Consider the following 13,867-nt stretch of genomic DNA (forward strand, 5'->3'; position numbering starts at 1 on the left):
ATACATCTCTACATACGGAATCAAGATTTGGTAATCTTCTATCAACTTTCAGCAATGAGTTCACGTCAGCTTCGCATTGCCAAAATGCACTGTAACGCATCTTGCTTTAGCTAAAGTTAATTTCTGACAATCAGTACAACTTAACAGAATGATTACAGCTTGTGAAGGAGGCAGAAAATGCATTATAATTACGAGAACAATTGTAACCAGTTCACTTGTAGGAAACAGGAATGCTCAGGAAGGCTCTATCTGCAAGAAAGACACGTTTTCTAGGTTCTTTTACTTTTATTCATTGGTTGAACTTCAAATGTTGAAAGATGCAAACTAAACGCTTAATAGGAGACACAATTGCTATGTAACCATCTATATGCAAATTTGCAATACTCAAAACACAAATACAGGATTTTGATATCAATATAAAAATGGTTCTTGTTGAAGTTCTGACAAAGATTCATCATGCTAATATAGTAACTCTACAAATAGGGCTAATAACTGTAATCATATTTTTCTGTCATCTACACATCATTTATAGTACTCTTCCTTTTTAACCACTTGGATATTATCATTACTTTTGGTCGAATCCTCTGAAAACTGATTCGAATTTACTCCACCATGTTAAACTTGAGACTCATACTCTCAAAATCATTTTACAATTTTGAAAACCTCCATTAGTTTATCATCGTGAAGAATCTCAGTTTTTCCATCCCTTCTCACAAATAACAACCTCCATTCCTGACATCAGTCCAGTGAGGCTTTGGCAAAGCATTTGATATACTTTCTAAAAATTGGAAAAACACACACAACACTGCAACGGTGGCCTAGTCAACATTTCTTGCAAGTTCACCTTTACATTCAATTTACCTTACTAAATTCAGAAGCCCATTTGTATGCTTATGCCCATTTCTACTGCACACCCACCTTTAGGCATTCATGCATTTCTAGCTATAGAATTCTTTCTTCCTCTATTTGCTAAAAGAATTATAATAACAACAGCTGCGATTCATGTCGTAGCATGCTCACCAAAGTCAGAAAGTGATGGGTTGAAGTCCAGTTCCTGGACTTAAAAGATGACACTGCAGTACTGAAGGAGTGTAGCACTTCTGGATGACATATTAGACACAGACTAAGTCTGTGTTCTTAGGTAGATGTAAAAGATCCCATGAAACTATTTCCAATAATAGCATGAGTTATTCCTGAAGTCCTGGCCAACACATGTTAGACAATCAAAAATACAAAAACAGGCTATCTGGCTTTTATCATATTTCTGCATTTGGTAGCTTACTGTGTAAGTAGGCCTGCTGTGTTTGTTATATTAGAATACAGGTCACTTGATATAAATTCTTTACAAATGCAATGTTTTTTGTATTTAATAAGTATCCTTAAAGCTGTCATCCCAACATGTTTTGCAGCAATATTTTAAAATATAACCTGACACCGAACCACATACTAGACAGGGCAAATGCAGGAAGAATGTTCCCAATAGTAGGGGAATCCAGACCAGCAACTGCAATCTAAAGATTTGGGCTAAACCATTCAGGGAAGAGATGTTGAAAAATTTCTTCATGCAAAGCAGTGAACTTGTGGAATTTGCTACTACTGAAAGCAGTCGAGGCCAAACGTATGATTTCAAGAACAAGCCTGCAGTTTGAAAGAGAGAAGGCAAAATCGGATGTAATGGTGTTACAGTTAAACAAAGATAATTACAGGGACATGAGAGAGGAACTGACGAAAATGGGCTGGAAGCAGAGCCTAGTGGGGAAGACAGTACAGCAACAATGGCAGGAGTTTCTGGGTGTAATTGGGGACACAGTACAGAGGTTCGTACCAAAGAAAAGAAAGATTATCCAGGGGGTTGCGGGAGAGGTTGATTTAGACAGCCATGGCTGACACAGGACATCAGGAAAAGTATCAAAGAAAAAGAGACAGCCTATAAAGTGGCCAAGAACACTGGGAAATCAGAAAATTGGGAAGGCTACAAAAACAAACAGAGGATAACAAAGAGAAAAATAAGGAAGGAGAGGATCGAATATGAAGGTAGGCCAGCTAGTAATATTAGAAATGATAGTAGAAGTTTCTTTCAATATATAAGAAACAAATGAAAGGTAAAAGTAGACATTGGGCCGCTCCAAATTGATGCTGGAAGGCTAGTGATGGGAGATAACGAAATAGCTGAAGAACTTAATAAGTACTTTGCATCAGTCTTCACAGCGAAGACATGAGTCGTATCCCAACAATTAGGGAGAGTCGGGAGCAGAGTTGAGTAGGGTAGACATTACAAAAGAGAAAGTGCGAGAAAAGCTAAAAGGTCTAAAAATTGATAAATCTCCTGGCCCCGATGGGCTACATCCTCGAGTTCTGAGGCAGGTGGCTGAGGAAATAGCAGAGGTGTTGGTTGTGATCTTTCAAAAGTCACTAGAGTCAGGAAAAGTCCCAGTTGATTGGAAAATTGCTGTTGTAACCCCCTTGTTTAAGAAAAGGATCAAGACAAAACATGGAAAATTATAGGCCGATGGCAATGGAGTGTGTCCAGCAGAGATTCACATCAATGATCCCTGGAATGTGGGCCTAACATACGATGAATGGCTGACGATCCTGGGATTGTATACATTGGTGTTTAGAAGGTTGAGGGGAGATCTAATAGAAACATATAAGAGGTGTTTAGTGGCTTTGAAAGGGTGGACACTGGGAGGTTGTTTCCGTTAGGTGGGGAGACTAGGACTCGTGGGCACAGCCTTAGAATTAGAGGGAGTAAATGTAGAACAGAAATGAGGAGACATTTCTTCAGCCAGAGAGTGGTGGGCCTGTGGAATTCATTGCCATGGAACGCAGTGGAGGCCAGAACGTTAAATGCCTTCAAGGCAGAGACTGATCATTTCTTGATCTCGCAAGGAATTAAGGGCTATGGGGAGAGTGCGGGTAGTGGCGTTGAAATGCTCATCAGCCATGATTAAATGGTAGAATGGGCCTGATGGGCCGAATGTCCTTATTTCCACTCCTATGTCTTATGTCTAAGTTAGACATAGCACCTGTGGCTAAAGAAATCAAAGGGTTTGGAGGAAAAGCAGAAACAGATTTTGGACTTAAGGATCAGCCATGATCATTATGAATGGCAGTGCAAGCTGAAAGGCCTATTCGCCTACTCCCGTTATTTCCAATGTTTCTATCAAGGCATATAAAGCTAGGCCAAGAAGTGAGCAGTTTGAGAAAGATTCTACATGAGGCAAGAGGAATTAAGTTTAGACGTGTGAGGGGAAGGACTACAATGGCAGAGTTATTAAAATCGGGTACAAGCAAGTGGCCAGAATTACAATTGGTTGATAGCTGAAAGAATTGCAGAAAAAGGATTGGACGGTATTCGTGAGAAATTTTAAACAGGGGTATTATTTAATCAGGAATCAATGAAAGTCTGAGCACAAGGTAATGGCTCAACAGGACATCGTGACACAGTTAGTATACAGACAGCCGAGGTTCAGATGAGCTCAGGTTCACATAATGTGGAAAACATGGTAATCAAGTTGGGAAGTAACAAAGGAAGAGATAAGTGTTGAAGCAAGTGAAAAGGGCTAGGATAGAATCAAGTAGAAATCGGCCACTGTAGAGAAGGTGTGGGTCCATGGGTGCAATTTTATCTGGGTTCAAACAAAAAGCCAAGATTAGAGCCTATTTCAGCCTCAAACAGTTTCCAAGTGTGAAATGGTGACCGAGGCAGCTAGTAAGTAAAAGCAAAATTTTATGCCCTCCAAATACCTAGTTGGAATGAATTTTTGTGTTCAATACTGGGTTTTAGACAAGCCGTCTGACAATGTACAGACAGTGGGAGTCAAGGGAGATAGACACTAGTTTTACCCGCATGTCATTTACCCAGATGTTACTGACATAACAGAGTTAACAGAGGATGCCATATCCCTAGCCCTGCACTCATCCCTGGAACCTGAGGACAACAAAGATACTTATGTCAGATTCCTGCTTGTTGACTACAGCTCCACCCTCAACACCATCCTTCCCTCCAGACTGATCTCAAAACTCCATGATCTTGGTCTCAGCTCTACCCTCTCCAACTGGGTCCTCAGCTTTCTGACCCATAGGCAACAGTGAGGATAGTAACTGCACCTCCACCACAATAACACTCAACACTGGAGCCCTCCCAAAGGATGCGTCGTCAACCTCTATTGTACTCCCTGTACATCCACGACTGTATTGTCAAATTCCAAACAAATGCCATCTACAAGTTCACTGACAACATCGCTGTAATGGGACGGATATATAACAATGACGTATCAAAGTACAGAAGGGAGATAGAGGGCTTGGTGACGTGGTGCAATGAAAACAAGCTGTCTCTCAATGTCGACAAAACTGAAAAACTGATCATCGACTTCAGAAAGAAAGGAAGGAAGAGGACATGCCTCCATCCACATTAACAGAATGGAGGTTCAGAGAGTGAAGAGCATCAAATTCTTTGGAATTATGATAAATGACAACCTGTCCTGGACTTCCGACGTAAATGCGACAGTCAAGATGGCACAACGCCTCTTCTTCCTTAGGCAGCTCAGCAAATTTGGCACGTTCCCTTACCAACTTCTACAGGTACACCACTGAAAGCACACTGTCTGGGTGCATTACGGCCTGGTACAGCAACTGCTCTGCCCAGAACCATAAACTACAGCAAGTGGTGTACACAGCCCAGGCCTTCAAGAAAACCAATCTTCCATCCATGGACTCTATTTACATGGCTCGCCATCGTGGAAAGGCTACTAACATCATTGAAGACCCATCGCATCCCAGTAATGATCTCCTACATCTTCCATCAGGCAGAGGTACAGAAGCCTGAACAGACGTACAAGCAGGTTCAGGGTCAGCTTCTTTCCGGCTGTTATCAGACTGTTGAATGGCATTGTTGAAGCACTGGAGGTGGATGATGTAGTCAACTCTGTCAAAGGCTAAAGATGGGTCACACATTTCTTTTACAGAGATATCCTTTAATCTGTTTTATCAACAACTGACCTTTCCACTCTTGCTCATTTGTTTTCCTGCAATAGCTGCATTCTCATATTTCACCATAGCTACTAATTTGGTAATTTCATAGTTCCTCTCAAAATGTCAAAATCATTTTTATAACTGGGAATCAACAGAACTCCACAGCAGAGGTTTCTAGGGAACACATCACCAATTTGAAAAACATTCACGTGTTTCACTCTTTTATCCTTCTGAACCCTTCTCAATTTCTTTTCAAATGATGGGCAGGTTGTCTTACGAGGAAATGTTGGACAGGTTAGGCTTATATCCTCTGGCACACAAAACAGAAAGAGATGAGTTTGCTCGCTGAGCTGGAAGGTTAGTTTTCAGACGTTTCGTCACCATTCTAGGTAACATCATCAGTGAGCCTCCGACGAAGCGCTGGTGTTATGTCCCGCTTTCTATTTATCTGGTTAGGTTTCTTTGGGTTGGTGATGTCATTTCCTGCATTGGTGATGTCATTTCCTGTTCTTTTTCGCAGGGGATGGTAGATTGGCTCCAAATCAATGTGTTCGTTGATGGAGTTCTGGTTGGAATGCCATGCTTCAAGGAATTCTCGTGCGTGTCTCTGTTTGGCTTGTCCTAGGATGGATGTGTTGTCCCAATCAAAGTGGTGTCCTTCCTCATCTGAATGTAACGATACGAGTGATAGTGGGTCATGTCGTTTTGTGGCTAGTTGATGTTCATGTATCCTGGTGGCTAGCTTTCTGCCAGTTTGTCCATTCTGGTGGCTAGCTTTCTGCCAGAATACATGAACATCAACTAGCCACAAAATGACATGACCATTTCCCAGGGCAGAAATGGCTAGCACGAGGGGTCATAGTTTTAAGCTGGTTGGTGGAAAGTATAGAGGGGATGTCAGAGGCAGGTTCTTTACGCAGAGAGTTGTGAGAGCATGGAATGCGTTGCCAGCAGCAGTTGTGGAAGCAAGGTCATTGGGGTCATTTAAGAGACTGCCGGACATGTATATGGTCACAGAAATTTGAGGGTGCATACATGAGGATCAATGGTCGGCACAACATTGTGGGTTGAAGGGCCTGTTCTGTGCTGTACTGTTCTATGTTCTATGTTCTAACTCCATCAACAAACACATTGATTTGGAGCCAATCTACCATCCCCTAAGAAAAAGAACAGGAAATGACATCACCAACCCAAGGTAACCTAACCAGATAAATAGAAAGCGGGACATAACACCAGCGCTTAGTCGGAAGCTCACTGATGATGTTACCTAGAATGGTGACGAAACGTCTGAAAACTAACCTTCCAGCTCAGCGAGCAAACTCACATCCAGAACCTCAACCTGAGCTACAAATCTTCTCAAAACTCGCTAGAAAGAGATGACTTGATTGAAACACAAAATCTTGAATGGTCTCGACAGGGGGATTGTGGAGAGGATGCTTCCTCTTACTGGAGCATCAAGAATTTGAGGTCACTATTTAATAATCAGAGTTGCCTTTTTAAAACAGAGGGCAGGTGAAATCTCTTCTCCAAGGATTAAGTGTCTTTGGACTGAAACAGTTGGAAGCAGTGTCTTTGAATATTTTTAAGGCCAAGGTAGATTGATTCTTATTAAGCAAGGAGTGTGAAAGCTTATCAGAGATAGCAGGCATGTGGATTTGCAGTTACAATCAGTTCAGCCATGAACCTATCGAATGACATAGCTGACTTGAACGGCTGAATGCACTACCCCTACTCCTTGTTAATATATTCATATCAAATATTTCCTTAAAAGGCAAACACTTTGACATCTCATTAAGTAATGGTGTCCACTGTATATCAAATTTAGGTTTCCTTAAGTCAGAAGTACCATTTCAATTAGATAGATGGAACCAAAAAGACAGGAACAGACCACCAGTACTTATAAATAATGAGGAATCAAAACACCAAAGAGAAAAAAAAGGAAAGAAAAGTTCTAAATTGGAAGAAACTGTAAAAAAATGTAAAATCTTGCTCCAATATTCTGAGAAAACTATTGTTTGGATTCTTTTAATATTCTTTCACGATGTGAGTGTCACTGGCAAGGCCTATACTTGTAGCTCATCCATAACTACTTTTGAGAAGGGGTTAGTGAGCTACCTTCTTTAATCACTGGTACAAGTACATTCACACTGCTTAAAAAAAAGTAGTTCAAGATTCTTGCTTAGAGTTCCTTTACTAATGCTTCTTAATTTTCTCCAGGAAAATAAGTTGATTACTTGCAAAATGGTACGGCAGAAGTATCAGTGAAGGTAGATAAGAGTGTGAAATTGAGCACGAGTAAGCCATTCAAGTAGCAGTTCATTCTGTCATTCAGTGAGATCATGCCCGGAATTCTAGTCTCAAAATAATTTTCCTGCACAATCCCACACTCATTGATGTTTTTAACCTGTAGAAATCCATTGCTTGCAGCCTTAAATGGATATTCAGCAGTACTGAGCAGACTGGAACTTAGTTCATCTTGAAGAACAGTCCTTAAGACGCTTTGGGAATATCTGGATCAGGATCCTGGAGTTATGAAGAATCAAGTTTTTTTTTTGCTAATTATCACAGAAGCCAGCAAATCTGAGGCTGAATCGGAGGTAACCAGTATATTTTTATGCTGGTTAACTGGTATCTGAATGCTGCCTGAGACCATTGAGTGGGAGAGGATATCCAATGCTTTAGAGTTCAGAGAGTTACTTACCATCACCAAACCATGTTATGATCAGAAAGCACAAAAAAAACTTCACTTAATGATTCAATATTTCTAGCATAAATTCAGGTGAGGAAGAGACACACAAACTAATAGATTTTCCAAAGTTTTTATGACTGTAAACTAGCAGGTTTGGAATTAGCACTCTCTGCTATTTGTCTCATATGTATGCGCACAGAGACACAAAATTTGCATAATAAAAACAAATTTATCAGAATGATGCTTTGGAAATTCATTTGGTAGAAAGTCTGAACAACTGATCAGAAATTGCAATATGCTTTAGAAAGATATTCCAGTTTAGCTGTTCAAATTACATCGATGGACTTTGGAAAATAGTTATGCTGTAAACCAATTGAACTAGCGTCAATTTAAAGTCATTGAGCAATTTTTAATAAAAAAATTCCAAAATGCATTAAAAGGTACCAATGAAGTCAATGGGTGAATGTGTTATTTATGTTATTTACTTTAATCGCTTTTAAAATAGAAGTTCCAGTTTCCAAAACGTTTTGCACTAAATTACCATTAATTATGATAACAGAGGACCAAGCAATAAAATTACTGAAGAATAAGAAAATTACCATTGGTGACGAGAAACAGTAATATATTAAGTTCACATAATTTTAAGAAAAGTTTTTGGCAAATAATATGTCTTTTACTTTGGGTTGAACACCAATTTCTCTAAAATTTACTTGGAAAACCCTTACCATTTAACCAAGTTTCTCTATTTTGCGCTTCTTGTAACAGTCCAAATCTGAATTGATCTGAAGTTCCAGCTGAAAAGAGAATATTTATAGTGATAACATTATTTTAGGCCACATGATTTACCCTTGCCCAACAATATTAATAAACTCATGAAGCATTAATCCACAGGAACCCATTAAAATCTTATTGAAGTGATTATTATTCATAAGACTTCAATAAAAATGCACATGTGTACAATTCACAACAGAAAATATAACCAAGATCAAACCAACGATTTTTTTACTCTCAAAGAATGAGCATGCTGCTCGCTAACTCATCATTTATTGCCCAACCATCTTTCACCTGCAGAAGGCCATGATGAGCTGCCTTCTCTAAGTGTTGCAATCCTTGGTGTAGGGAGACTCAAAAGCATTGCATTGTAGGATTTTGATCCAGTCTAAAACCAGGTGCATATTTTTAGAGGGATCACCGAATAGAAATCTAAGGCAACAATCTTTAATTATTCCCTACTTCAACCTGACAATGTAGAAGAATGTTACTCGCCTGCTCACAGTTTCAGTATCAGGTCAGCACATCGGCTCAGTGGTTAGCACTGCTGCCTCACAGCGCCATGGACCCAGGTCCAATTCCACCTTTGGGCGACTGTCTGTGTGGAATTTGTACTTTCTCCCAGTGTCTGTGTGGGTTTCCTCCCACAGTCCAAAGATGTGCAGGTTAGGTGGATTGGCCACGCAAAATTGCCCATATTGCTCAGGCATAGAGGGGTTAGATGGATTAGCCATGGGATATGCAAGGTTATAGGGATTGGATACGGGGAGAGTCTGAGGATGTTCTTGGAGTAGAGTGTGGATTTGATGGGCCCAATGGCCTGTTTCCACACTGTAGGGATTCTATGACATGCACTAACCAGGCACTGTACTTGGGCTCTTTGGTTTGAATGAAAACGAAAAATCTGGAATATCCATGCCAATGAATGATGACCATGAAATCATTGTCAACTGTCTTAGAAACCTAGCCAGGGTTACTGATGCCCTTTAGGGAATGAAATCTGATGTCCTTGTGTGATCCGGACTAAATGTGACTTCATACGCACAACAATGTAGTAGAATCTGAACTGCCTTTTGAAATGGGTTGGCAAGTTGTGTGATATTACTGAAAAAAACTGATGGATCCCCTGATATTGGCAAGAATGTAGTTAGAAGGAAGTTGTCTAATGAGTCCTCAAAAACTGTCTCCAAACCAAGAAGTCTCATGGCATCAGGTCAAGGAAACCTCTTTCCGACCACAGCTAGCAGGTAACATAAAAATGGACAATATATTTATTAAATATATAAAAGGAAGGCAAGGCTAAAATGAACATATGAGCTTCTTTAGAGAATGAGGCTGTCAAATAAACATAGGGAAGCTTGAAATGGCAGTGGAGTTGGAGAAATATGTATCATTCTTCATTGTAGAGGATATTAATAGCCTCCCAAAAATAATAAACAGTTAAGGAGAAAAACAGGGCAGCAAAAACTTAATAACATTTGTCACTAGACAGAAGCTATTAGGGAAACTAATGAAACTAAAATTGGTAGGAGCCCTGGATCTGATGGGTAGCATCCTATGATATTAAAGAAAGTAGTATACAGATAGTGGATGCACTGGTAGTAAAGTCCCAATACCCTTAGATTTTGGAAAAATCATTGTGGATTGGAAAACTATCAATGCAGCACCATTCAGCAAAAAGGAAGGGAAGGCAAAAAACAAATAACTATCGGCTAGTTAGCGTAACATTGGCCATTGAGAAAACATTAGGATCTGAGAGATTATTAGCGAAGATAAGACCCTATAGGATCTGAAGAAATTTGACAAATTGGATCCACAACTGGTCGAGTGGCAGGAAGCAGAGGGTGATGGTTGGTGGTTGTTTCTCCGATTGGAAATCTGCGCCCAGATTTTCAGATTTGGAAATTTGGGGTCCCACAGTGATCAGTGCTGGGACTCCTATTGTTTGTAGTTTATGCAAATGATTAAGAATTTAGTGTTGCAGGATTGAGTAGTAAGTTTGCGGACTATACAAAAACTGGCCGGGTTGTAAACAGCGAGGAGGATGGCCTGAGATTATAGATGGATTTAGATGGGCTGATCAGTGGCAAAAAGAACTCAATCCAGATAAATGAGGTGATGCACCTGGGGTAGTACAAACTAAACAAGGGAATACGTGATGAATGGTAGGGCCCTGGGAAGCACCAAAGATCAAAGGGATCTTGGTTTGCATGCGCACTGGTCCCTTAAGATATTAGGGCAGGGAGATAAAATGGTTAAGGCAGCATGTGGTACACTTGCTTTTATTAGCTGAGGCATAGAGTTTAAGAGCAGGGAAGTTGTTCTGCAACTGTGTAAAACATTGGTTAGGCCACAGCTAGAATACTGTGTGCAGTTCTGGAATCCACATTATAGGAGAGATGTGACAGCACCGATGCTCAGTAGCAGCTTGTGTATTACAAGATGCACTGCAGAAATTCACCAAAAATCCTCAGACGGCACCTTCCAAACCCACGACCACTTCCATTTCGAAGGTCAAGGGCATCAGACATATGGAAACGCCACCACTTCTAAGTTCCCCTCCAAGCCACTCACCATCCTGACTCTGAAAGATATGACTGTTCAATCACTCTCGCTGGGTCAAAATCCTGGAATTCCCTCCCTAATGGCATGGTGGATCAACCCACACAAGGAGGACTGCAGTGGTCCAAGAAGGGAACTCACCACCATCTTCTCAAGGGCAACTATGAATGGACAAGAAATCCTGGCCACCCAGCGACATCCACATCCCATAAATGAATAGAGAAACAAAAAGCACAGGAGGGCATGCAAAGGGGATTTACCAGCATGTTGCCTGGGCTGGAGAGTTTCAGTAATGGAGAGAGATTGGACAAACAGGGGTTGTTTTCCTCAGAGCACAGGAGATTGAGAGGGGTGATTATTGACATGTATGTATACAAGATGGGGGAATCCACGACCAAGGATCACAGAGTTACGTTAAGGGCAGATGAAAAGAAAAACTTTTTCATCGACAGGGTTATGGGAAGCTGGAGTTAATGGCCTGTAAGGGTTGCAGAGGCAGAAATCTCATAACATTTTAGTATTTTGACATGCATTTGCAATCCCAAGGCATACAAGACTATGAGCCAGGTTCTGGAAAACGGAATTAGAATAGTTAGGTGGCTGCTTTTGACCAGCATGAACATGATGGGCAGAAGGACCATTTTCTGTGCCACAGACCCCTATGACTGAAAAAGAATGCATGTAGGACGAGATACAATTAAAGTCATCCTGGCTTCATGAAGGCAAAATCATGCCTGACAAGTTTATTAGCAGTCTTTGATATAGAAAGCAAAGATAAAGGGGACCAATAGTTATAATGCATTTGGATTTCCGAAAGCCATTTCACAAGGTAACACAAAAGGCTGCTTGGTAAAGGTAAAAGCCCATGGTGTTGGGTAGTACATTAGCATGGCTAAACAATCGGCTAACCAGACAGCTAAGATAATAGGCAGTTTCAGATGACAACCCTGAATTAATGGAGTACCACAGGGATCAGTGCTGGGATAAAACTATTTACATTATATTAATTACTTGGGTGAGGGAAGTGAATGTGCTATTGCTAATTTTTCAGATGACATAGAAGGGAGGGCAAGTGATACGGGTGACAAAAAATCTGCAGAGGATGTGAGCAGCTTAAGTGAGTTGGCAAAAACTTGGCAATTAAATGTTAGGTTGAAAATGTGAAGTCGCGCACTTTGGCAGGAAGAGCTAATTACTATTTAAACAGAAAACACGGCACAAAATTTAGCAGAGGGGGATTTGGAGGTCCACACGCACGAATCAAAAAAGGGCAGTGCAAAAGAAAAGGCTAATGGAAGAGTGATCTTTATTTCAAAGGGAATAGAATATTAAACAACCTCTCTGATAAAGGGTCTAGGCCCGAAACGTCAGCTTTTGTGCTCCTGAGATACTGCTTGGCCTGCTGTGTTCATCCAGCTTCACACTTTGTTATCTTGGATTCTACAGCATCTGCAGTTCCCATTAAGTCTTATTGAAAATATTGTTGGTGGTGGTGGCAGTGGGGAGAGGAGGACAGCTTAACAGGGTGGAAACTGAAAGGTTGGTTTCCTTGTGGGAGAGGTTAGGATTACAGGGCATAATCATAGAGTAAGTGATCACCCACTTAAGATACAGATCAGGAAGAATTTATTCTCTTGGACCACAGTGAATTGATGGAATTCATACTGCAGAGGACTATCGAGTTTAAGCCTGAGAGAAGATTGTTAATCAGTAAGAGAATCAAGGATTATGGGGAAAAGGCAGGATAGTGTTGAGGATTCAATGAGATGAAGTCTGATTTGATAGGTGTGAAGCAGACTGCATACGGGAAAAATCGCCTGGTGCAATCTTCCCTCTCAGATACTCATCATCCTAACTTGGAAACATATTGCAGTTCTTTAAACATCGCTGGGTCAAAGTACTAGACCTCCCTCCCTAACAGCATAGTGGGTCAACCTACACTAAATGAACTGTCGCAGTTTAAGAAAGCAGCTCCCCATCGCCTTGTGAAGGGCAAGGAAAAATAAATGTTACAGTAAATAGACATTCTAGGGTAGATGCCAGTGTTGTAGCTGTATTGAAATATATTGCTAGGGATGCACAAGTTCTGGGGCACACCTCTGGTACCACTGTCAAATGTTGTCAGGGCTTCAGCCTTTGCAGTGCCCAGAGCTGCCAACTGTTTCTTAATATCATGTGCAGACAATCAAATTAGCTGAAGATGCGTACCTTTTGGGGATTGGGCGATACAGCTAAGATCGAATGCCTCCTTTACACTTCTGATTAAAGATTGTTGCAACTTCTTCAACCTGATCTTTTACATTGATATGCTGTGTTCCCCTATCAATAATGGGAGTTGTCTGTGGTGGCATCTGTCATGATTTGTTCAATTGTTGATCACGATTCAGAACTGGATTTGGCAGGACTACACAATTTCAATTCATTTGATTCCTTTTGCTTTGAAAGGCTTTAGGGAATGATAAAATTGGAAAGGGTACTAGGTCATTTCAGAGGGCAGTTAAGAGTTAACCACATTGCTGTGTTCTGGAGTGACATGTCCATTAATTAATGATAGCACAAGAAAGAATAGTTTTGAGGGTCATCATTAGAATTTTAATTCCAGATATTTTATTGATTTCAAATTGCACCATCTGCAGGATCTGTTGAACATTGCCTAGTCGAAATTATCTTTTCAGCAACCACATCACGACATCACCATCCCCCCGTAAAAGGTGCATTATAACTTTAGGCTTCAGTCTACAATGCCATCTATCTTTCTATCATTGGCAAACATAGATGATGGGATAGAGCCCCACCTCTAAGTCAGAAATAGTGCAATTGGCTAGGCTCCACACAGATTCAATTAGAATATCTGCCAGGTTTCAAAACTCT

At 40.6% G+C, this 13,867-nt stretch overlaps 1 protein-coding gene across 1 annotated transcript in view; it reads right to left on the reverse strand.

Annotated features, from left to right (window-relative positions):
• The window catches only part of zbtb10 (zinc finger and BTB domain containing 10), an 88,532-nt gene that overhangs the window by 15,923 nt on the left and 58,742 nt on the right, over positions 1-13,867 (reverse strand). Inside the window, exon 3 of the mRNA XM_048528752.2 lies at positions 8,389-8,457. Coding sequence (XP_048384709.1) covers positions 8,389-8,457 — 69 coding nt within the window. The remainder of the gene's footprint in view (positions 1-8,388; positions 8,458-13,867) is intronic.

Source organism: Stegostoma tigrinum, chromosome 5, assembly GCF_030684315.1.
Source record: "Stegostoma tigrinum isolate sSteTig4 chromosome 5, sSteTig4.hap1, whole genome shotgun sequence".
Lineage (NCBI taxonomy): Eukaryota > Metazoa > Chordata > Chondrichthyes > Orectolobiformes > Stegostomatidae > Stegostoma > Stegostoma tigrinum.